At 46.8% G+C, this 25,526-nt stretch overlaps 2 protein-coding genes and 1 long non-coding RNA gene across 3 annotated transcripts in view; 1 reads left to right on the top strand and 2 right to left on the bottom strand.

The window, feature by feature from the left end:
* Positions 1-18,258, bottom strand: part of LOC117526365 (endonuclease III-like protein 1) — a 50,388-nt gene extending 32,130 nt beyond the window's left edge. The window contains 6 exon segments of the mRNA XM_034188427.1: positions 3,079-3,113; positions 3,116-3,248; positions 3,324-3,571; positions 5,360-5,513; positions 15,471-15,480; positions 18,245-18,258. Of these exon segments, the coding sequence (XP_034044318.1) occupies positions 3,079-3,113; positions 3,116-3,248; positions 3,324-3,571; positions 5,360-5,477 (534 nt within the window). The 5' untranslated portion in view covers positions 5,478-5,513; positions 15,471-15,480; positions 18,245-18,258.
* Positions 5,322-25,526, top strand: part of LOC117526367 — a 36,332-nt gene continuing 16,127 nt past the window's right edge. Inside the window, exons 1-2 of the long non-coding RNA XR_004565273.1 lie at positions 5,322-5,351; positions 11,848-11,853. This is a non-coding gene — a long non-coding RNA (uncharacterized LOC117526367). The remainder of the gene's footprint in view (positions 5,352-11,847; positions 11,854-25,526) is intronic.
* LOC117526366 (endonuclease III-like protein 1) overlaps positions 12,868-25,526 on the bottom strand; it is a 28,848-nt gene continuing 16,189 nt past the window's right edge. Inside the window, exon 4 of the mRNA XM_034188428.1 lies at positions 12,868-13,254. Coding sequence (XP_034044319.1) covers positions 13,051-13,254 — 204 coding nt within the window. The 3' untranslated portion in view covers positions 12,868-13,050. The remainder of the gene's footprint in view (positions 13,255-25,526) is intronic.

The following is a 25,526-nucleotide window of genomic DNA, read 5'->3' on the forward strand; positions in this document are numbered from 1 at the left end:
TCTGCAAACCCATGTGATAAATCCCAGTCAGTCCAAGGAAGACACACGCACAGCAGTTGAAGATTGTTTTTATGTGGACAAGTGGCTACAAAGTCTGCCCACAGTCGAACAAGCCAATACATTAGCCAACAAACTAAGGTGCTTACTAGCAGAAGGTGGTTTTGAGCTATGTCAGTAGGCAAACAGCCATCCAGAGGTGATCAGTCACCTACCACCTGAATGCACTAAAGACAGCACCAAATTATGGCTCACCCAAAGCAGCCATGACCCCCAAGAGTTGGCCTTAGGGTTGATGTAGCATTGTCGTTCTGATATGCTGGGCTACAAGCCAGCCCTATCAATCAGAGAGCAACCGACCATGAGACTCATATACAAAGTACTCACCAGTCAATTTGACCCACTGGGATCATCAGCCCGTACATCACAAGAGCCAAGGTATTAGTGCAGAAACGTTGGATGAAAGGGCGAGAGTGGGATGACCCGAATTTGCCAGAGGACTTAATTAAAAGTCTGGAAGACCTAGCAGGATGAGCTCTCACAACTCACTGAAATCTCCATTCCATGATGTTACACTAAATCAAGATCAACCCGTTCACCTGCAGTAGAACAGTTCACATCTTCAGCGATGCTTCAGAGCAAGCTTATGGATCGGTAGCTTACCTATGTTCCAGTTCTGATGAAAGGAGTGTTCAGGTGTCCTTTCTAGCAGCAAGATCACATGTGGCACCCAAAAGACAGCTCTCCTTGCCCAGATTAGAGCTCTGTGCTGCTCTTAGTGGAGCTCAGCTTGCTGCAGTTCTGAAAAGGGACCTCACTCTCGAAATCCAGGAGTACAACTACTGGACTGACTCTACAACAGTTCTTATGTGGTTGCAGTCCGAGTCCTGTAAGTACAAGGTGTTCGGCGGGCCAAGAATAGCTGAAATACAGGAGCTCGCCCATCCAAAGTCCTGGTGCTATGTTGACTTGCAGAATAATTGTGCAGATGGCATCACACGAGGAAAGACTTTAACTTACCTTAAAGAGAATAACCACTGGAGTCAAGGACCAGAATTCTTGAGACTGCATCCATCACAGTGGCCAGTCAAACCTGAAAACATGATGAGTTACGCTACTGCAGAGATGCAAAAATCTGTATTCTGTGGCCAGATTTCAGACACCACAGTCACACCTCTACCTGATCTGCAGCAGTTCAACCATTTCCAAGACCTGTTGGAAACCACCGCCCGTAGCCTTCACGGGGCGGCAAGTGAAGACTACAGCACTTCGGCAGAAGAATTCAGGCAGGCTGAACTAATTCTTAGACAGGCACAAAGTGACAGTTTCCCCACTGAAGTAGAGCACCTAAAGGCTGGGAAACCTGGGCGATCTGATAGTCGGCTGCTGAAACTATCACCCGAGTGGGACCAAGAAAATTAATACAATTAATACAAGTTGGTGGTCATCTAAAAGAACTCCTCTAGGACCCACGTTAGTAAAGGGGAGAAGAAGTGGTCCAATATTAGTGTTTCTCCTCAGAAAACTCATCAGAATGTCTGTCTGTGCATGCATTAGCAAGTAAGTTATCAAATGTGAAGATGTACGAGGTCTGTTAGAAAAGTATCGGACCTTTTTATTTTTTGCAAAAACTATATGGATTTGAATCGTGTGATGCATCAGCCAAGCTTGAACCTTCGTGCGCATGCGTGAGTTTTTTTCACGCCTGTCGGTTGCGTCATTCGCCTGTAGGCAGGCTTTGAGTGAGCACTGGTCCACCCCTCTCGTCGGATTTTCATTGTCAGGAAAATGTCTGAATGGCTGGAGCAGCGCTGCATCAAATGTGTGAGACAGCCAGGTGGAAACCATTCGGAAAATTCAGATGGCTTTCGGTGAAAATCCTATGGGCATCACACAGATTAAGGAGCATTACAACCGGATTAAAGACGGCCCTCGTATTTTTGTGTATTGAAGCAATTTAAATATATGGAAAATAACATTAGTACTTTGATTACTTATAAACTGCATTATAGATTCAAATGCTAATTGCTACTGCTAATATACCAAAGCATAATGAGCGATTATACATTTGTTTTATTTTGTTAGTTATTCATTTATTTTATCTGTATTTTACAGAAACCACACACATATTAAATCTGATGAAACTTACAACTGAACTGACTCTTCACAAATGGACAAATATTATGTTCTAACCGACATACTGCAGTGTTTATCAACCTAAAGTCATTTACAACCAGCAAATTCAGTTCAGTTAGGGTGAGATCAGGTTCAGGGTGAGGTCGGGTTAAGGGGCGCTTACACGTGCATGACTTTGATTCATGCACTTGCATGACCTGTGTCCTGCAGGAGAGTAAACTCATCTTTAATGGATACAGACTGAACGTGAGAGGGGCGCCGGCGCGTGCAATTGCGCAAAGAGAATTTCAAAATGTTAAAAAAATCCTTCAAGCATAAATGTTGTGCTACGTGGCGTGATCTGCTCGCCAACACGACGTGCAGCTTGTCAAGTGGAGTAAAGAAGTGAACAGAGTGAGTGATTGCATCACCAGATCGCATCAGACCGCAGCTCGTCTGAATGATTATAACAAGATGTTAAATCTCTCATAAACATACTTTAACAGCTGCAGACAAGAAGGAAAGAACATACAACTGTTTTATCAAGCCATGACAATGTAAATATGACAAATAATTACCTTTTTAGACGGTTCCAAAAGCTTTCTCCAGCTCATTCAGCGCGCGTGTGAGGAGCGCTGCTGGAGCACTCCTCTGTGATTCAGGAAGCGATTAGAGCCGTTTTCAACAGACAACTTGCAGAGAAAATGATTAATCCACTACAAAATAATTATTTTATATATACGCAGCGTCCAGCACAAAGCGCGTGGCAGGCAATGGAACAAAGCACGGCGTCCAGCTGGGAACACAGCATGCAAGTGCGTGAATCAAAGTCATGCATGTGTCAGCGCACCTTTAGAGTGAGGTCAGGTTCGGGGCTAGAGTGAGGTCAGGTTCAGGGTTAGAGTGAGGTCAGGTTCAGGATTAGAGTGAGGTCAGGTTCAGGATTAGAGTGAGGTCAGGTGTTACCCTCCAGAAGCCGACGGGGTGGATTAACTTCCCAGTGTTGCATCGTCTGTGGCGAGTATGTTTGCTGCCGTGCAGCCGTGAGCTCTGAGCTTCTGCATTGCTGCAGAGGTCACCTGGTCTTTGGTCTGACTGGACAGCATGAGCGACACCAGCACCTGGAAACGCCTCACCTGTGCTGACATGACAAATGGTGTGAAAAACACGGCTGATCACAGGTGAAACACCTTGATCCCGGCACGACCTACGTGTGCGGGCGCTGCCGGGTCACAGCATCTCTCTGCTCCCATGGTGTCCACGGGAGCGTCACGACCACGCCGCATCTCACGGACGCAGTGGAGCTGTTCTCGCCACTCGCCGGGTTCCCAGGCCTCCAGCTTCACTGCTGATGTGGCTCGGTGCTCATCGTACTCCACCTTCAGGTGCCTCCTGCTGCGCCTCTTTGAGCCAGGGCCGGGACCATCCGAGTCCAGAAGGCGGACGTCAGGAGGACCACCTGGAACAGAAAAACCCAAATCAGTCAAACGGCAGATGACTTTGTGACGCCTTGGACACAGGCCGCCACACAACTCTGCAGGTGTTCCAGGCTTCTGTGGCTGTGATTAGAGAAACAACATAGTCCAACTTTGGTCTTCTGTGGATCCAGTCAGGGTGAGGGTTAGGTGAGACCTTAAAGTGGGCATCACTAGTAAACAAAATCTAAACAAATAAAGACTGATGCAAACACTGATGTTTTATGTTTGGTGCCATGTGTTCTGAGAAATGACATCATGAACAGGAGGAATTCAGCCTGAGTTCAGCTACTGCTGATAAACACTCAGAAACATGAAGGTGTGAGGAAGGTGGACTCTGATGACATCACTGAATTTTTTTTTTTTTTTTTTTTGGTGGACTTTGACAGTGCAAACGTCAAAAAGGTTAAAACCTGTGTTTTAGGAGGATGTAGTCACATGACCAGTGATGTTTATTTGGTGCACAGATTTTCCAAAGATAATTGAAGCGCTGTTTAATTTAGCACCAAAAGCTACCGCTTTCCATCGCGACACACAGAGTAAAATAAAGCCTTTTAAGAGAAAGTGGGTCCGCGTATCTGAAATAGTTTACTGCGCATTTAAAGTGAAGCAGTGAGTTTGTCTATTTTTAGAAAAGACACGGTTCGCTCTACGTGGGGAGGGACTGGCTCCGGCGGCCGGCTGCTGTCTCTCTCTGCCCGCTTTGAGGGGCTCAGCACTCTGTTCACATCGGCAAGTCACAGCTCCATCCCCGGATACACAGACATATAGTCTCTGGAAGAAGATCCTCTCAGCAGACGTCTGCTCTTTCTTCTGTCTTTTGCTCAGACTCAGCTTTCGCTTTTTAATTTTCGCTTTTTTTGGGCAAAACGCAACTCTTCAAACACTGCAACTTTAAAAAAAAAAAAACACTGACTGCGAGGCCTGCATGTTCAACCTCCAGCTGAAATGCATCTGCTGAATCGCAGAGAAAGAAAGAAAAAAAAAAATCAGGCAGAAACCCAGTCCACCAACCTTAAAAAAAAAAAAAAACAACCAAAAATGGTTAAATTCTAAAAGTTGGGGAAAAACAAAACAGAAAGCCACATCCCATCGCTATTTCAGCAAAATGTCAAGGCTTTGGTACAGCGACATTGTGCCGTTGCTTCGGGAGAGACCTGAACTATTGATGTTGTTTAAAAATACAAAAGCACTTTTTATCTGATTAATCGCCAGAATAATCGATAGAACACTCAATTATTAAAACAATTGATAGCTGCAGCCCTAATTTTGAGGGGGAAGTGGGAGGGTTTTTTATGTTTTTTGAGTGTCTCTGGGACAGACTGCAGACGTGAAGCCGAACACAGTGTGAGAACGAGCAGCAAAACGTGGATCTATAACCACGGAGTTCTCGGTTCCGCAGTTCTCACATGAAACATGAGTTCAGACATGAAGCAGACTGCAGTCACAGATTTACTAGATGTGCGGCATCTTGGAAGGTCTTGCGCTGTCAGTGCTAAATGCTCTGAACTTTTTATCACTGTCGATTCTCTGGCTGACTTTGCCGTTATTTACATTTAAGACATGAAAACCTGTGCTTAGGTCAATTCAGATATGTACATTCGATTTATGAAGTCCCATTTATCATAACCGTTGATCCTTTCTCCCTATAAGGCATAAAGTGAGAAAGAGAGAAAAAGAGGAACCAGGCAGAGTTGACTGATGAGTTTTCTATTGACAGGAGCTACACTTTAGACATGAAGCAGGGTTCAGTCATGAAGCAGGGTTCAGTCATGAAGCAGGGTTCATTTTCCTCAGCGTCCTGCTCACTTTGACAGAAGCTGCGGTTTCGAAGCAGGACCTTTGATTGCTTCGAGTCACAGCTGTCCTGTGGAAATAACGTGACGTCATTATCAGCTTAATAAATGTCACAAAATCCTCGAAACACGCTTTTAACACGACAGCGCTTTATTCACATAATCACCCCGCCCCTTCTTCTTCTGACGTTTTATGGCAGATGGCAAACCGGAGAATAGGTACATGAGCGCCACCTACTGTGTGGGAGTGTGGACCTCAATTTAAACTGCAGGAATAAACAGACACGAAGAGTAGAATATAAGAAAAAAAAAAACCTAGAAGATAATTTTCCAGTAATACCACAGCACGAAGGGTTTGGCGCAGAGCCTGTGCTGATATTAATATAACTAAGGCAAAGCCTTGGACTGAAACATCGACGGAGGTAAATGTAAATATATTGTGTCGACTGTATGTGATACACCATAGTTCAGAATTGTTTGGGTGTATGAAGGTCTTGAGATGAAGGTACTTTAAATAGACTGACATGTTCATGATATTGTAGGCTTTAAAGGTACATACACTGGAGGTTTCTTCCTGTTAAAAGGGAGTTTTTCCTTCCCACTGTAGCCAGGTTTTGACCGTTGGGGTTTTACATAATTATTGTATGGCCTTGCCTTACAATATAAAGCGCCTTGGGGCAACGGTTTGTTGTGATTTGGCGCTATATAAAAAAATTGATTGATTGATTGATTGATACACGTGGGTTTATTAAAGGTATTCATGAAAATATCATTGCTAAGTAGAATATCAAGAACAGAAACCTCTGTATTCTCTGATCAATGTAATTTGCAACAACAGTAAATAATGTGTTATGTCGCCCACATTAATGAGCGAAGCTCTTCACCATCTCATCTTGTCATTTAGGTCCTTCAGACTTGTTAATGAAAATCCTTCAGCTTCTGTTACTGGAATCAAATAAATTTGGTTCAGAGAAGTAAATTGGCAGGAAACATAGCGGTAAAATCAAATATTCTTAGTTCTGTACGTTATCTTCACCTTATGCAAATATTCTGCCAGTGATTTAAAGAATATCACAGATTCTTGGATCAATTTTGACGTTGTCGCAGACGTCTCTGACAGAAAAATCTGAGTGGTGAGCTTTCAACCAACCAATCAACATTTCTTTATAAAAGGCTTTCACAAAATAAAACGCACATAGCAATAAAGTTAAAACAGCACATTAAAACAAAACATGTCACAGCACCAATTGGTATTAAAAGCCAACCTAATTCATTTTTTATGCTTGAATTTAAAGAGCTTGGGTACTACTTACTTTGAAATCTGAGACACGTTTTTGGTCCACTGACTTGGTTGCACATCCGGATTGTTTGTCTGTGAGGTTTTATCAATGTGGCTTAGAAATGCCACTGACTGATTTATTTGTTTTTTTTTCAAAAAAAAAAATGGTACATGATAACAAGAGCAAGGCATGAGGCTCAAGCATCAAGCATCAAGCATACAAGGGCTTAAATTTACAAATATACAAAATAACATAATATATCAACATATTTTTAATTCAATTCATTACATATGGTTTTGGTCTTCTGAGCTTAGATGCCGGTGACTGATCTAACACAGAAGCAAACTTGAAGTGACATCGCCACGACAGGGTCCTCATGGCAGATGAAACGTATGGTATGGCCAGCGCCCACATTCAAAATGGCAGCGCCCATGGTTCTAGGGGTCCTCATGAGGGGCCAGTTGGATTTATTTATTGTCATCACCCTTTTCGGGGCCATCACTCGATGTTCAGTATTATAAATTGTAGAGTGGAAGAACGGGAGGAGAACAGCAGAGGGGTAAGGAGTTATTGGAGCAGAGGGAGGAGTTATTAGATTAGATTTGATTGCAGAAAATTGCGGTTCTAGCACAGAGCATCCACACAGAACATCAAAAGTGAAAGTAAAAACAAAACAAAACACAATTTGCAAATATAAATATAAATACCAGAAATACTGTTCGCTACTGGGTTACTGGCACCTACTGTTGCTCTCCTCCCGTCCTCTGTCTTCCTGTTCCTCCTCCTCCCCCTGAATGAGGAACTGTACAGTCTGATGGTCTGAGGGACAAAGGAGTTTTTCAGTCTGTTGGTCCTGCACTTGAGAAGGAGCAGTCTGTGGCTGAAGAACTCCTCATCCTTGCTGATGACGGTGTGCAGAGGGTGACTGGCATCATCCATAATGTCCTCACCTGCTGGGTCCTGTCCGTCAGGAAGTTGGAGATTCACTGACAGGTGGAGATGTTGAAGAGTTTTTGTGGAGAATGTCTGGGATGATGGTGATGAACATCGAGCTGAAGTCCACAAACAGGATCCTCATGTACGTCCCTGCAGTGTCCAGGTCTGCAGGATGTAATGCAGACCCATGTTGACTGCATCCTTTACTGATGTGTTTGCCTGATAGGCAAACTGCCAGGGCTCCAGCAGGGGTGCTGTGATGTTCTTCAGGTGGCTGAACACCAGCCATTCAAAGCCCCTTTCACACCAGGCCCACTTCAAGTTTCCTGTGGCGTCATGACACCACAGGAATGTCTGCTTCAGGTGCGCACAGCAGGGGCAGAGAGGAGGTGAGAACGCAGCCTGCAGGTTCTCTGCACAGAGAAGTCAGAGTGCACAGTCTGTCTGCAGACAGACTGTGCACTCTGACTTCTCTTCTAGTTTATATTTCTTCTTGTGCTGAGCTGCAGGTCTGCGCGCTGAGTTCTGTTATAGTTTATCTTTCTTCCTTTGACCGCGAGCTGCGTCCGTGAGTAAATATGTAGATGTCTGGAGTTATACTTGATGTGGACATGTCCTGTCTTTGGCAATCAGTCTGTGAGCAGGACTTTTATGGACCTTATTTAAACACATTTGTGAGAGAAGAGTGAGGAGCTGCAATCAGCAGCATTTTTTCTGTGCTTTTTTGAGTGTGTAGTTTTACTGCATTGTGAACACGGCATAAAAACAATCCTGCCTGATTTATACTTCAGGAACAATGGAACAGCAGGAATCATCAATAGGCGTCGGGTAACATTATCTTGTGAGGGTGTGGCTTCCAGTCACACTGAGTGCCATCCTGTTGCTCTGACTTATGCTGAAACCACTTAATTTCTGCGTCAAACACAGGATGCAAACAAAATTAAACATGTTTAATTTTTGGCGTCCGATTTGCTTCCTCCTTTGCGCCCCTCACGCTGTTGTGGCGTCGAGCTGCATCATCTCGGCACTGAGTTGCTTCCATGTGGCAGCGTCATGACGACGCCCGACACAACTCGAAGCAGCCCTGGTGTGAAAGGGGCTTTAATGACTGCAGATGTCAGGGCAATGGGACAGTAGTCATTTAGTCCTGTTATGGAGGGTTTCTTTGGGACTGGGATAATAGTGGAGCATTTGAAACAGGAGGGGACCTCACACAGCTCCAGAGATCTGTTGAAGATCCAGGTGAAGATTGGGGCCAGCTGGTCAGCACATGCTCTCAGACATGAGGGGGAGACACCATCAGGTCCTGGAGCCATCTTGATCTTTTGTCTGTGAAACTTCCTCTTCACAGGTCGTTAGTGTGGGTGGGGTTGGAGAGGGGAGGGAAAGAGGTGTCCAACGGGGGCAGGTAGTCCATTGTTGTTGGGGTGGGTGGGGGGTGTGAGATGGCTTATTTCAAATCTTGCATAAAACATGTTCAACTCCTCTGCCAGTCGGGGTTTTCCACAGGTTGGGGTTGGTCTCCTGTAGTTGGTGGCATGCTGAAGACCTTTCCACACTGTCACAAGATTGTTCGATGGGAACTGCTTCTTGAATGAGTTCATGCGAGTTATTCTTCCAGTAAAAAAGCTTCTCTAACAAACTTCAGCCTGTGAAGTGGGTGGGGAACAACATTCTCTGATCTGTCACAGTTTCTCAGGTTATCCAGGTCATCTCCTACCACTGAGTTGGCCGTCTTGATCAGTTTGTGAAGTCTCCGGTTTCTGCCACTTTAGTGCTGACTCCTCGCAGCACGCCATGGTGTAGAAGATGGTGCTGGTCACAGCAGGCTCGTAAAACATATCCAGCAGATGGCTGCAGACCCAGAAGGTCCTGAGGCTATGTAAAAAGTACAACAACTCTGACTCTTCTTATGATTCTTAGACCGGTCCAACTTGCTGTTCATGTGCACCCCAAGTAGTTGTAGACCTCAATAGTCTCCACATCCACTCCCCTAGTGGACAGGGGGTGGTCCCCAAGTCTACCAACAGTTCTTTTTTTGCTGAAATTGACTTGCAACTGAGTTAGTTCACAGCAGTCAACAGAACTGTACATAACCAGGGCTGGATCCAGAGTGAAAATCTGACAGATGCATTTTTACCCAATGATAAAATAAAAATCGTACGCGTCTTGTTATTCAATAATCGTCATTCTTTTATTCGTATGCAACATACACTGTCACACTTCTTTTAATATATTATTATACTTCATGGACCATAGTCAACACTTCTTATTTGTAATATTCCCGTCCTAAAAAACAACACTATAACAAAAATTGACTGTAAACAGGATCAAATTTATTGCCAAAATCTTTCAGTTATAAAGTAAGTCCCTTCGGCTGCTCCCTTGTTTGCACTCTGCATGTTGAATTGGCACAGGTTTTATGCTGGATGCCCTTCCTGACACAACTCCACATTACACAGAAATGTGGCAGGGGTGGGATTTGAAATCAATAAAAAGATGACTGCATATATTCTTAATAATAATATATTGAGATACAGACAGTTCACAGAAGACATTTTCCATTGATACCAATCGAAATTAGAAACAGTCCAGCAGGTAACAATATTCATCATGTCCATGACTAAATATACTAAAACAAATACATCACAATTGTACACATATCACAATTGTGATATGTGTAAATATGAAATAAATAAATAAATAAATATGAATTTGGTCACTGGATCCTTAAACTTTGGACATAATAAACTCTACATGGTGGATCCTTGATCTCTGGACATAAATAGGAATAAACAAAATCTGTAGTTTTTGTCAAAAGCATTTCCTTTCAGACATTATTGGCATGAATGTCTTTCCATATATCTGAGCTGAGCTCTTACAGCTCATGCGCACGAGGGTTCAAGCATGTCTGACGTAAACATATGATGAAATCCATATTGTTTTTGAAAAAAATAAAAAGGACCGTTACTTTATTGACAGACCTCGTAGTTTTTGCAGATTATAATTTTTTAACTGGCGTGGTTCATGTGAGAGCACACGTTTAGGTTTTTTTTTTTGTCATGAAGTTGAAAACGAAGCCAGCAGGCCATTTCATTGTGTCTGTATGACATAATTGGGTGTGTTTACTGTAAAACTCACAATAGTTTTATGCCGCGTTCACACCGCACGCCACGCAACGCCTCAATTCATCATCATTTGCTGCCGGATCTGCGTCTGGATGACGGCTGCTTTCAGCAGTACTTCCGCCTCTCCAGGACCCAGTCTGAGGACCTCCTGTCCCATTCGCGCGCACACATGTGAACAATAAAAAAAAAACTGCCTGCCGCTGCTGCTGTGGTGCTGCTCTCTCCCCTCCAACTCTGTCATAATTGTGTTATAAACCAGTCACCATTTGTTTTATTATATATCTGTGTAGTTAATAAATAAATAATCTTCATGGACGATTCGTTTGCACACACACGTGAAAAAAAAAAAAAAAAAAACTGGCTGCCGCTGCAGCTGTTCACTCTTCCCTCAAACTCTGTCATAATTGTGAAATAAAGGACAAGTCCTGCTCACAGGCTGGCTGCCAGAGACAGGACATGTCCCATCAAGTATAAACTCCAAACATCTCCACGTCACTCATATGCAGTCCGTGATTGGTCATTGCGACGTGACAAGACGAAAAAGTTCAGATTTTTCAACTTGGGGAGGAGGGCGATGCGACGCAATATCGCGCCACAAATGCGCCAATCACTCAAAATCGCTTCATTCACGTCACTTAATTTGCGTCCATCGCGTCACACTACGTGGCTTGAACTTTTGTGGTGCCACAACGCATCCTTCCATAGGGATTACATAGCAACCTGTGCCGCTGTCGCTCACGTGTCGTCCGGTGTGAACGCGGCATTAGATGTTTGTTGCAGCATTTGTGTGTTTTATTGATTATTTTACTAGAGATGGTTTCAGATGTTGAGTTGCTTAGAATAAGTGAAATCTGTCATAAAGACACAGTGTCTTTATATAGCACCCCTTGGGCACATTTTGTGGCATTTTGGAATTACCTGCTATGCTGATGATACTCAGTTCTACATGCTGACAACTGCTGGTAATCTCATTCACACAAAATCCTTAGAAGATTGCCTTGCATCAGTGAGAAGCTGGATGTCTAGAAACTTCCTAATTTAACCTCTGATAAGACTGAAATGATGGTTCTTGGTCCAGTGAGGACATTGGCATCAATTGTCCCGCTAATGCTTAGCCTAGGCTCATGTGTCTACACATCATACTGACAAGGCTGAATCTCAATTCTTCCTCTTACCCCTTTCCCTCCGTTTTGCACGGGCACAAGAGACAGAGGGGGTGTCTCAAATCTCTTTTTGGAGCTGAGGGGGAGGGTAGGCGGAGGGCTTCAACCCCTTAAATGGGGTGGAATCTGGATGTACTCTGTTTGGAGGGGGTAGGAGGAGCTAGCGCTGTCTCCACAGAAACAAACATGGCGCCGAAGAGCGCACAAATGAAGCAGCATTAATTTACAAATTATGCTGTTTAGAAAGTTATAACTGCCAAAACTTTACAGGCAGTTGTCTATGACAGTAACGGTCTGCTGCTGGATGCATGTTTGTGTATGTTGTCGTTCTGAAGAATATCGCAACTTCGCTCGTGCGCTGAGGCGTTATAATGCACATACACACAACGCTACGATAAGACACTTTTATATCTCACAATGGAGAAATCATGATAAAGGATAAGCAGGTTAATTTGTATGTTCATTAATCTTTGGATAATAGCGCCCCTGTTGTTGGACTTCAAGGTCTGTAACACGTGTGTGTATTAGTAAACAAACAGGGAGCCCTGAACACACTCGACTCCTAATAAGAAAATGAGGCAGAAAATGAGAAGAGTAGTTGTAAAATATCTACAGACACATGTACATGTGTAACACACAACCTGACGTCCTGACAGACTGATATTATTAGTCAAGGACATTTCTAAAGGAAATAGAGCTGGATGGAAAAAATGGGAGAATTTAAAAAAGAAATATCAGGTTAACAGAACTAGATGCAGCCCAGAACATACATACAGGTGCTGGACATATAATTAGAATATCATGAAAAAGCTGGATTTATTCAGTCATTCATTCAAAAAGTGATATAATGTATACATAGCACTTATTTTGCCTTTCGTTTGGCTAGCATACTGGCATAGTATGTTTACTATGCTTTTTACTTTTTTAAATCTTTTAATTAATTTTATTTTGTTTTCTGAATTGTTTTGTGTGAAGTGCCTTTAGGCGACTGTTGTGGGTTGGCGCTGTATAAAATGAATAAATTGAATTTGCCCCGGGAGCCCCCAGTCAGAGGTACTCAATGTGGCCTGGAAAGGGAAGTCTTGGGTCCCCTGCTGGAGCTGTCGCCACCGTGACCCGATCCCGGATAAGCGGTTGAAGATGAGCGAGTGCGTGATGTTTTAGGAAGGACTGTAGATGGTGTTGGTATTGCATGGGTCTCCACCTATGCCAGATGCCTGATGCCAGGCGATGTCCATAGCCAGGTGGGCCATCTTAGGTCCAACTCCAGGCAGGCGGACCAGCCCCTCCACGCTATTGGGGATGTCACCTCCAAACTCCTGCTGCAGCAGGGTGGAGGTCAGCTTCAGGTACTTCACCTTATTCTGAGGAGGACGTAATAAAAGTCAAGAGAAAAACATTTCTTTCAGGCTCATGGTTAGAGTGAGGTCCAGTTCAACGTTATCACAAGGTCAGGTTCAGGGATAGAGTGAAGTCAAGGTTAGGGTGAGGTCAGGCTTAGGGTTAGAGTGAAGTCAGGTTCAGGGTTAAGGTAAGGTCAGGTTCAGGGTTCGAGTGAGGTCAGCTTCAGGTACTTTACCTTATTCTGAGGAGTATGGAACAAAGTCAAGACAAAAACATTCCTTTCAGGTTCAGGGTTAGCGCGAGGTCAGGTTCGGGGTTAGAGCGAGGTCAGGTTCAGGGTTAGAGCAAGGTCAGGTTCGGGGTTAGTGCGAGGTCAGGGTCGGGGATAGGGTTAAAACGGCCAGTTTATTGTTTGTTGTGTTTATGCACCCCCTAGTGGCATATTCTGTTCAGGCATGTTCCCGGCCATCTAAAAGAACTCCTCTTGGTAGAGGTGGACGATACCGGGAATTTTGGTATTGATCTGATACCAAGTAAATACAGGCCCAGTATTGCCGATATCGATAACGATACTTTTTCATATTTAAGCTTCATAGATCCAAAGGATCCAAAAGACCTAGGATAGAATTTTGCCAAACAAAATACTTTATTATCACAATCAACATTTTGTTTAAAAAATATCACTAAACACAACTTAAAACAAAATCTCCTGAGGTTGAGGGCTGACAACCACAACACAAGGGTGCGCTGCTCCTGGTTGTGTGACACAGCGCTGCTCTTACAGACAGAGAGCAGACTTTGATGAATCTGCGTGCGCAGCAGTCATGTGTGCGAGAGAGAAAAAAAGAGCTTGAGTATTGATCGTTTTACACGTGGATCGTTCAATATCAGTACCAGCATTGGTATCAATATTACTGATATTAGGATTGATCAGCCCACCTCTACCTCTAGGACCCACGTTAGTAAAGGAAAGAAGTGGTCCAATATTGGTGTCCTCCCTCAGAAAACTTATCAGAAATGTCCTGTCTGTAAGTAAGTTATCAAAGGTGAAGGATGTATTTCTGTGTATTGAAGCAATTTAAATATATGGAATAACATTAGTACTTGATGACTTATAAACTGCAATTATAGATTCAAATGCTAATTGCTATTTCTAATTACCAAAGCATAATGAGAGATATATACATTGTTTTATTTTGTTAGTCAGTTCAGACGGCTGTCGGTTGCTTTTCAGTTGTGGGATTATCCAAGAAATTGAGCAGAGCTGGACATGCCCCAACATGTCCTGTGAGGCTTCATCACGGCGTTGCTTTGTGCATGCGGCTCCACCACAAACGCGCAGAACTATCCGTTCCTCTTTCCGTGACAAAAACTCCTGTAACAGTGGAATGTGCCGTTCATTTCTAAACTGGACCGCTGTTCTTGATCCTGGTATGTTCGTCTGACTAGCACAGGAATTGTGAAAAGACATGGACATTGGCACCTTTTCGGCACACTGAGACAGATGTGCGGAGGAGTTCCGCGCGTCGCGGTGGAGCCGCATGGTGCAAAGCAACGCCGTGATGAAGCCTCACAGGACATGTTGGGGCATGTCCAACTCATGCTCAATTTCTCGGATAATCACACAACCAGAATCCATCGGAAATCCACCTGAAAGCCGTCCTGTGAGACCAACACGGAGGTGGTTTTGTGCCGCGTAATGAACGGCTCCGTGGCGCGTCCCTCCGCTTTTCTTTCCATGAAAAAAACTCCTGTAACAGTGGAATGTGCCGAAAAAGTGCTGATGTCCACGTCTTTTCACAATTCCTGTGCTAGTCAGACGACATACCGGATCAACAAAGCCTTCACGTTGGAAATGATCTGGTTGTTCCAGCAGGGTTTGAGCCTGTCGACCGGCGCTCGGAGCGCGCCGCGCTCTCAGACGCTGTGGGGGTCTTTAAACCGTCTGGAGTACTCCTTAATCTGTATAATCCCACAAAATTGTCCCTGAAAGCCATATTAATTTTCTGAACAGTGTCTACCTGGAGGGTCTCAGTTTCTGGAAAAAAATTGATGCAGCAAAGCTCCAAATCGTTCAGACATTTATGTCGTAATAAAATCTGACGAGAGGGATGGACCACTGCTCACTCAAAGCCTGCTCACAGGCGAATGACGCAACCGACAGGCGTGAAAAAACTCACGCATGCGCACGAAGGTTCAAGCTTGTCTGTGCAATCACATGTGATTCAAATCATATGGTTTTTGAAAAAATAAAAGGTCGGATACTTTTCTCACAGACCTTGTATGTAGATGTCTGGAGTGTACTTGATGTGGACATGTCCTGTCTGTGGCATCAGTCTGTGAGCAGGACTATTATGACTTTATTTAAACACTTGTGAGAGAAGCAGCATTTTTTTCTGTGCTCTTTTGAGTGTGTAGTTTTACTGCATTGTGAACACGGCAATAAAAACAATCCTGCCTGATTTATACTTCGGGAACAATGGAACACAGCAGGAATCATCAAATTGGCGTAGGGAACATTATCTTGTGAGGGTGTGGCTTCCAGTCACACTGAGTGCCGTCCTGTTGCTCTGACTTATGCTGAAAACCACTTAATTCTGCGTCAAACACAGGACGCAAACAAAATTAAAATGTTTAATTTTTGGCGTCCGATTTGCTTCCTACTTGCGCCCTCACGCTGTTGTGGCGTCGAGCTGCATCATCTCGGCACTGAGTTGCTTCCAGGCGGCAGCGTCATGACGAACGCCCGACACAACCTGGAAGCAACCCTGGTGTGAAAGGGGCTGAAGAAGGATCTGAAGGTTGGAGAGGACAAGCAACGACCTAATACAGACACATTAAGAGGCGGGAATGATGAATCTCAGAGTCCACGCCGTCAAAAAGTTCTCCAGGTCATCAGTATGTAGTCTCAGAGTCCACGCTGCCGACGCCACAAGTCTCCACGTTGACGGTTGCAAGTCTCAGAGTCCACGCCGCCATCACAGGTCTCCATGTCCTTAGCATGAGTCTCAGAGATCATCATGATTGACATAACTGAAGAAAACTGGGGCATTATTGGAATGCAGCCAAACAAATTAATATTTGTAATCGTTCTTGGGCTCTTCAGCTAAAAGTGTTGCACAGATCACACATGGCCCCGAACAGGCTGTCCAAATTCAAAACAAGCTCTTCTTCACTATGTCCAAAATGTGCATTGCGAGAAGGAACTCTCACACACTGTTTCTGGTCGTGCCCTAGAATCCTGAAATATTGGAAAGATATTAATACTGAAATTCAAAAGATTATTAAAATTAATTTGGAACTTGATCCTTTATCTCTTCTCCTTGGTCTACCTAATAAATGCAACAAAAATAAACACAAAAGTAAATTGTAAAATATTTTAACTTATTGCGCCAGGAAAAATATTCTCCTTCAGTGGATATCTCCATGGCTTCCCACTATTTCTGGTGGAAAAAGTTAATTCTGGAACATATTCCACTTGATTTCTGACAGCTTTGATGCCATGCCAAGACTGACACATTTATCTCATATGGAAACCCCTTTTAGACTATTTTGAGGGAAATGTCTCTTCTATTTTTGTCCCATGCTTTTGTCTGTTTTATTTATTGCTGGGTTTGAGATGCCATCTTAACATCCCGGGGCCAGTGTCGTGTGTGTGTGTGTGTGGTATGCATGCATATGCGCATGTATATTTATATACGAGGTCTATTAGAAAAGAAACCGACCTTTTTATTTTTTTCAAAAACTATATGGATTTGAATCATGTGCGATTACATCAGACAACCTTGAACCCTCATGCACACTGTGTGAGTTTTTTCACGCCTGTCGGTTGCGTCATTCGCCTGTGTGCAGGCTTTGAATGAGCACTGGTCCACCCCCTCGTCGGAATTCCTTTGTCTGACTTCTTGCTGAGAGATTGGCGCTTTGCTTGATCAAAATTTTTTCAGAAACTGTAAGGCACATCCAAGTGGACACCAATCGAGAAATCAGACAGTTTTCAGTGAAAAATTTTAACGGCTGATGAGAGATTATGGAGTGTTACTGTCGCTTAAGGACTGCCCACGGAGCCCGGACGGCGCGCCGCGCCCCGAGCCACCGTCGCCAGCCTGTTTTGAGCTGGAAAACTTCCAAATTTAAGCCTCTGTGACCCAGGACGTCATGAGAGAACAGGAAGTTTCAGAAGGTTCTCGGGATCAGCAGTTTATCCGGACATTCCACTGTTAAAGGAGATTTGTAATGAAAGAGTGCTGCCAGATTCGCGCGGCGCCACAGCAAAACACCTCCGTGGAAGCATTACAGAACGCTTGGAACATGCCCAGCTGTTTAAACAATTTCTCGGATACTCACTCGACTGAAAGCCATCGAAAGCGGCTGAATCTTACAAATGGTTATCAACACGGAGATGTTTCTCTGTGGCGCCGCGCCATGAGCGGCTGGGTGTGCCACGCGCGAATCTCGTCCGCACGTCTTTCATTACAAAATCTCCTTTAACAGTGGAATTGTCCGGAATAAACTGCTGATTCCGACCTCTTCTGAAACTTCTCTGTTCTCTCATGACGTCCTGGGTCAACAGAGGCTTAAATTTGGAGGTTTTCAGCTCGAAACAGGCTGACGACGGTGGCTCGGGGCACGGCGCGCTGTCCAGCTCCGTGGGCAGTCCTTAAAGCGACAGTAACACTCCATAATCTCTCATCAGCTATTAAAATTTTCACAGAAAACCGTCTGAATTCTCGAATGGTGTCCACTTGGATGTGCCTTTAGTTTCAGAAAAAAATTTGATCAAGCAAAGCGCCAGTCTCTAGGAAGAAGTCAGACAAAGGAATTCCGACACGGGGGGTGGACCCAGTGCTCACTCAAAGCCTGCCCGCAGGCGAATGACGCAACGACAGGCATGAAAAAATCAAGCATGCGCACGAGGGTTCAAGCTTGTCTGACGTAATCGCACGTGATTCAAATTCATATAGTTTTTTAAAAAAATAAAAACGGCGGTTTCTTTTCTAATAGACCTCGTATATGTATATATGTGTGCGTATATGTATGTATGTGCAGTTGTTGGTGTGTTGCTGAGCAGATGTGTGTGTTCTGATTTGTGTTGTATTTGTTGTATTAAGAGAAAACTGAATAAACATATAAAAAAAAAAGAAGAAATGATTCAATCCACTGACATCAATAACCTTTTTGCTTAATGATTCCTTTATCGGTCCTTCAGAGTGGCCATTGTTTTTGGGGGTGTTTGTTAGGAAAATGATCATTTCTCTAGGTTGATTACAGACCTGCAGCGGGTCTGTAATCAACTTTTCTGCAGCGCGGCTTTGCTATGGACCTTGAACCAATCAAAGCAGTGATTCGCAGATCGAAGCAGTGCTTCGATCTACTGCTTCATTGATTCATTGTTTTATTTCGCTTTATCTTAATTTCCCCCGCTAAAACCCTAAAGAGCACGTCTGTGAGTAATATTTAATATTTTTATGTTAAACCGACCTGTTATGGTCTTCTGAAACAGTTGATAGATGTATTTTATAACTTAAAAACGGACCGATGTTAACGCATTAGCATGTCTATGGCATTTTCAATGTTAAAGTTAGCATGAAGCTGTTCACATCTCAGCACGTTTGTGTTGATTTTTTTCTGCATAATAATTAATGGCTCAGTGTTCGTCATCATAAATGAGTCAAATTGTAATTTTTAAATTTATTTTTATTCATATATTAAGTGATGCCGGTAACGCGTTACTCTAATCTGACCACTTTTTTGTAACGAGTAATCTAACGCGTTAATCTTTCCAAATGAGTAATCAGATTAAAGTTATTTCTCCATGTCACTGTGCGTTACTATTATTTTGCATTGCTGGTCGACAGCAGCATTAAACTTGGTCTGTGGCAGGAGGTCGGGGTTCGACTGAACTGCCCACTTTAAGCGAGCTTTGAGCTTTTCATCCGCGGTTTTTTGGCAGCTGCTCGACTCGTTCTCACTCTTAAAGCACGGTGATCAGCACAGCTGCACTGAGCTTTACAAAGACATTTTTATGCTTTATTTTTCTCCTTTATTTAGAGCTGAGCCACTCTATCGTCTCGTTAAAAACAGCTGATCCTGTTGGGAAGGTGTCGTAGCACGGACCCACAACAGGGGGCGCAAATGAACGGACAATGAGTAAGCCAAAAGGTAACAATTTAATGTTGTGATATTACACAACGAAACGTGTCTTAATTTCACAGTCAATAAACACCAGGTGAAGTGTGGGCAGGCTCGAAGATAGAAGACGCCCGACGAGAGAGAAGCCGCGTCCACCGGCTTCCACCACCAACGGCCTGAAGAACCCGGAGCCGCCAAGTCCCGAGTCCCCAGGTGGCCTCTGTCTTCGACTGTCGACCCTGGTACTGCTGGCAGAAAGCAGAATATGATGTGTGAGTGTGAGGTCCGCACACTCAGTAATCTATAGTCCAGATACCGTTAGGAGGGAGCACCTCCACCTCCAAATCACACACACTCGTGCAGCTCCTGTTTGTCCCTCTTCTGGGTCTTCACAGGAATGCGACTGCACACAGAACAAAGTTAGACAGCGTATCAGCCAGCAGAGAAATACCTTGGTTCTGGTAGTCGATTTCTCGGCGGGGAGGTGGAGTTGCAGTCCGGCTTTTATGGTAGTGATGATAACGAGTGACAGCTGGTGCAGAGGATGAGTGACAGCTGTGACTTCTTCTGGGTCTGGCGCCCTCGCGTGCTTGGAGCCCGCACTCCAAGCAGGGCGCCCTCTGGTGGTGGTGGGCCAGCAGTACCTCCTCTTCAGCGGCCCACACAACAGGACCCCCCCCCTCAACGGGCGCCTCCTGGCGTCCGACCAGGCTTGTCCGGATGTCTTGTGTAGAATTCGGCGCAGGAGGGCCGGGTCCAGGATGAAGCTCCTCTTCACCCAGGAGCGTTCTTCAGGTCCATACCCCTCCCAGTCCACCAGATATTGGAAACCCCGGCCCTTACAGACGGACGTCCAGGAGCCTGCGGACTGTCCAGGCAGGCTCCCCGCAATGAGCCGGGCAGGAGGCGGCGTAGGTCCCGGAGTACAGAGGGGGAGGTGTGGTGTGGTTTGAGACGGGAAACATGAAAGACAGGGTGAATCCGCAGTGAAGCCGGGAGTTGAAGCTTCACTGCGGCCGGGTTGATGTTCTTGAGGATACGAAAGGGTCCGATGAATCTGTCCTTTAGTTTTGGGGAGTCGACACACAAAGGGATGTCCTTGGTCGAGAGCCACACCTCCTGCCCGGCTGGTATGTTGGGGCCGGGGAACGTCGGCGGTCCGCATGGGGTCTTGGCCCTCGTCCGGGCTTTTAACAGGGCAGAGCGGGCGGTCCGCCACACCCGGCGGCACCTCCTGAGGTGGGCCTGGACCGAGGGCACACCGACCTCTCCCTCCACCAGCGGGAACAATGGGGGCTGGAACCCCAACATGCCTCAAAAGGGGAGAGGCCGGTAGCAGACGAGACTTGGCTGTTATGGGCATACTCGATCCAGGCCAGATGGTGACTCCAGGCCGCCGGTGTGCCGGAGGTGACGCAGCGAAGGGCCTGTTCCAACTCCTGGTTAGCCCGCTCTGCCTGGCCGTTGGTCTGGGGTGGTACCCGGACGAGAGACTCACGGTGGCCCCCAGCTCCTTACAGAAACTCTTCCACACCTGCGAAGAGAACTGGGGACCACGATCTGATACAATGTCCGATGGTATCCCATGCAGCCGCATGACGTGGTGGACCAGAAGGTCTGCCGTCTCCTGGGCTGTCGGGAGCTTCGGGAGGGCTACGAAGTGGGCCGCCTTGGAGAACCGGTCCACTATCGTGAGAATAACGGTGTTGCCCTGGGATGGCGGGAGGCCCGTGATGAAGTCCAGGCCGATGTGAGACCAGGGGCGATGAGGCACCGGCAGGGGCTGGAGGAGTCCCGTCGTCCTCCGATGGTCTGCCTTGCCCCTGGCGCAGATGGTACAGGCCTGGACGTAGTCCCGGACGTCGGTTTCCAGGGACGTCCACCAGAAGCGCTGCTGGACTACTGCCACGGTCCTACGCACTCCGGGATGACAGGAGAGCTTGGACCCGTGACAGAAGTCCAATACGGCAGCTCTTGCCTCTGGTGGGACGTACAGTCTGTTCTTGGGGCCAGTCCCCGGGTCCGGGCTCCTTGTCAGGGCCTCCCGGACGGTCTTCTCCACGTCCCAGGTGAGGGTGGCCACGACAGTGGACTCGGGGATGATGGTCTCGGTGGGGTTCGACAGCCCCGCTTTGGCTTCTTCTTCGTGTACCTGGGACAATGCATCTGGTTTTTGGTTCTTGGTCCCGGGGCGATACGTGATCTGGAAGTCAAAGCGCCCGAAGAACAGAGACCAGCGGGCTTGCCTGGGGTTCAGCCGCTTGGCGGTCCGGATGTACTCCAGGTTCCGATGGTCAGTGAAAACCGTGAAGGGCAACGATGCCCCTCCAGCAGGTGTCTCCACTCTTCAAGAGCCTCCTTCACCGCAAGAAGTTCCCGATTGCCAACGTCATAGTTCCGTTCAGCTGGGGTCAACCTGCGGGAATAAAAGGCACAAGGATGGAGGACTTTATCAGCCTCCACGCTCTGGGACAGCACGGCTCCTATCCCTGAGTCAGAGGCGTCCACCTCTACTATGTACTGGCGATCAGGATCAGGCTGCACCAGAACTGGTGCAGTCGAGAACCGGCGTTTCAACTCCTGGAACGCGGCTTCGCACTGATCCGACCAGGCAAAGGGGACCTTGGTGGAGGTCAGGGCAGTCAGGGTGCTAACTACCTGACTGTAACCTTTAATGAACCTCCTGTAGAAATTTGCAAAGCCTAGGAACTGCTGTAGTTTCCTGCGGCTTGTTGGTTGGGGCCAATCTCTCACCGCCGCAACCTTAGCCGGATCAGGGGCGACGGAGTTGGAGGAGATGATGAACCCCAGGAAGGACAAAGAAGTGCAGTGGAACTCGCACTTCTCGCCCTTCACAAACAGCCGGTTCTCCAACAACCGCTGTAGGACCTGACGTACATGCGGACATGGGTCTCAGGGTCCGGGGGGAAAAGATGAGTATATCGGTCCAGATATATGAAGCCGAACCGATGCAGGAAAGTCCGCAAGACGTTCATTACCAAAGCTTGGAACGTCGCTGGGGGCGTTAGTGAGGCGAACGGCACTGACAGGTACTCAAAATGACCTAACGGGGTGTTGAATGCCGTCTTCCATTCGTCTCCCTTACGGATCCGAACACACGGTGGTACGCGTTCTAAGATCCAATTTTGTGAAATTTGGGGCTCCATGCAGGGGCGTGTTCACTGAATCTAACAGAGGTAACGGGCCTATCGCGTCGTCGAACCGTGATCTCGTTCAGCCCTCTGTAATCAATGCCATGGACGGGAGTCCGCCGTCTTTCTGCTCCACAAAAGAACCAGCACCCATCGGGAGGGTGGAGTTACGGAATCAGCCCGGCAGCTAAGGAGTCCCGGATGTAGGTCTCCATTGATTCGCTGTTCCCGGACGTGAGAGGTTGTACAGGCCTGCTGGACGGGTGTACTCCCGTGCCCGGGACCAATCGATGGCACAATCATACGGTCGGTGCGGGGGAAGAGTGAGTGCCAGATCTTTGCTGAAAACGTCAGCAAGATCGTGGTACTCCTTTGGCACCGCCGAAAGATTGGGGGGAACTTTGACCTCCTCATTAGCCGTAGTGCCGGGAGGAACCGAGGATCCTAAGCACTCCCGGTGGCAGGTTTTGCTCCACTGCGTCACAACCCCAGACGGCCAATCAATCCGGGGATTGTGCTTCACCATCCATGGAAAGCCCAAAATCACTCGGGAGGTAGAAGGTGTTACATGGAACACTATCTCCTCCCTGTGATTCCCAGACACAACCAAAGTCACTGGTTGTGTCTGTGATTAATGGAAGCAGGGTGCCATCTAGTGCTCGCACCTGCAATGGTGCCGGCAGAGCCACCAGAGGGAGCCCTACTTCCTTTACCCATCTGCTGTCCAGCAGATTCCCTTCAGACCCTGTGTCTATCAGTGCTGGGGCATGAAGGGTTAAATCCCCACAAAGGATTGTTACTGGGATTCGTGCAGATTTGCGGGGTTTTCCCGCGTGCGTGTTATGACCCACCCTTAGCCCAGTTTCTAAGGACGGGCGTTGTAGTTTAACCGTTTTAGGGCAGTCCTTCTGCATGTGCTCGCAAGAGCCGCAGACGAAACACTCCCCGTGGGCCAGCCTCCTTTGTCTGATGTTGACTTTAATTTGGCCCTACTCGTGTCCCTAGCCTCCTCAGCAGGGGGAGCTGTAGCCACACGGAGCTCTCTGGCAGTGAAGCGTGGGGACGACGTCACCTTGTCGGAACCGGAAGGGGGAGGGACGACTCGTGCCCGGTCATGCCTCCCGGCCTGCTCCCGACGATGCTCGCTTAAACGGTTGTCTAAACGTATAACCAAATCGATCAGCCCGTCAAATTCCCGCGGTTCCTCCTTGGCCAGTAGGTGCTCCTTGAGGACCGGGGACAGTCCATTTACAAAGGCGGCGCGGAGCGCAACGTTATTCCAGCCGGACCTCGCTGCCGATGCGGAAGCCGACTGCATACTCGGCTGCGCTACGGCGCCCCTGTCTCATCGACAGCAGCACGTTCGAAGCGGTCTCGCCTCTGTTGGGATGATCAAACACTTGTTTGAATTCCCGTACAAACCCAGTATAAGACGTTAGGAGCCGTGAATTCTGCTCCCAAAGCGCCGTCCCATGCGCGTGCCTCTCCTCGAAGCAAATTAATACATAAGCCACCCGGCTAGCGTGATGCGTACATGACGGGCGCTGTGAAAAGACGAGCGAACACTGCATGAGGAAGTCCGCGCACGTCTCGACACAGCCCCCGTACGGTTCCGGAGGGCTTATGTATGCTTCAGGGGACGGTGGGGGGGTTCGTTGAACGACCAGTGGAACGTCTAATACGGGCCCAGGACCAGCCAGAGGAGTGGCTGCAGCAGCGCCCTGATCGCGCGCTTCCACCCTGGCGGTGAGAGCCTCCACCCTCCGATTAAGGAGGACACTCTGCTCGGTCACAAATTCTAACCGGGCCTTGAAGGCGGTTAAGATCTGCTGCAGCTCACTCAACCCGCCTCCCGCTGACGCCTGCGCTCCTGGCTCTTCCATTGGCCGTTCAAGCTGGAGTTGACGCCCCTCGGAGTCCATGACGATGGCCGAGAAATCCTGTTGGGAAGGTGTCGTAGCACGGACCCACAACAGGGGGCGCAAATGAACGGACAATGAGTAAGCCAAAAGGTAACAATTTAATGTGATATTACACAACGAAACGTGTCTTAATTTCACAGTCAATAAACACCAGGTGAAGTGTGGGCAGGCTCGAAGATAGAAGACGCCCGACGAGAGAGAAGCCGCGTCCCACACGGCTTCCACCACCAACGGCCTGAAGAACACCGGAGCCGCCAAGTCCCGAGTCCCCAGGTGGCCTCTGTCTTCGACTGTCGACCCTGGTACTGCTGGCAGAAAGCAGAAATATGATGTGTGAGTGTGAGTCCGCACACTCAGTAATCTATAGTCCAGATACCGTTAGGAGGGAGCACCTCCACCTCCAAATCACACACACTCGTGCAGCTCCTGTTTGTCCCTCTTCTGGGTCTTCACAGGAATGCGACTGCACACAGAACAAAGTTAGACAGCGTATTAGTCAGCAGAGAAATTACCTTGGTTCTGGTAGTCGATTTCTCGGCGGGGAGGTGGAGTTGCAGTCCGGCTTTTATGGTAGTGATGATAACGAGTGACAGCTGGTGCAGAGGATGAGTGACAGCTGTGATTTCTTCTGGGTCTGGCGCCTTCTCGTGCTTGGAGCCCGCACTCCAAGCAGGGCGCCCTCGGTGGTGGGCCAGCAGTACCTCCCTTCAGCGGCCCACACAACAGATCCTCCGCGACGTGTCAACAACTAACACTATTTTCCACTCAAATGCACCTAAACTCTCTTTCTGAGGACCACATGATGTGAAAACGCAATAAAACTTTCTTACCTGTAAATCTGGTCATGTTTTCTGCATAAATAAATAAATGTTATCCATTCTTTGTGCTGAAACGCCAAAGCAGGGGCGAATCTAGATGGAATGGGGGCGTGGGGGAGGGATGTGCCCCCCTCCCCCACAACACCCCTGGATTAAAGGTCCAGTTTTGAAGCCTTTTTTTACTACAACTACTAATACTACTTAAAATAATAATAATTTCGACAAGTAAAATATTTAGAGAGAATTTAAATGTTAGAAAAATGCTAGA

Source organism: Thalassophryne amazonica, chromosome 15 (assembly GCF_902500255.1).
Source record: "Thalassophryne amazonica chromosome 15, fThaAma1.1, whole genome shotgun sequence".
Taxonomy (NCBI): Eukaryota; Metazoa; Chordata; class Actinopteri; order Batrachoidiformes; family Batrachoididae; genus Thalassophryne; species Thalassophryne amazonica.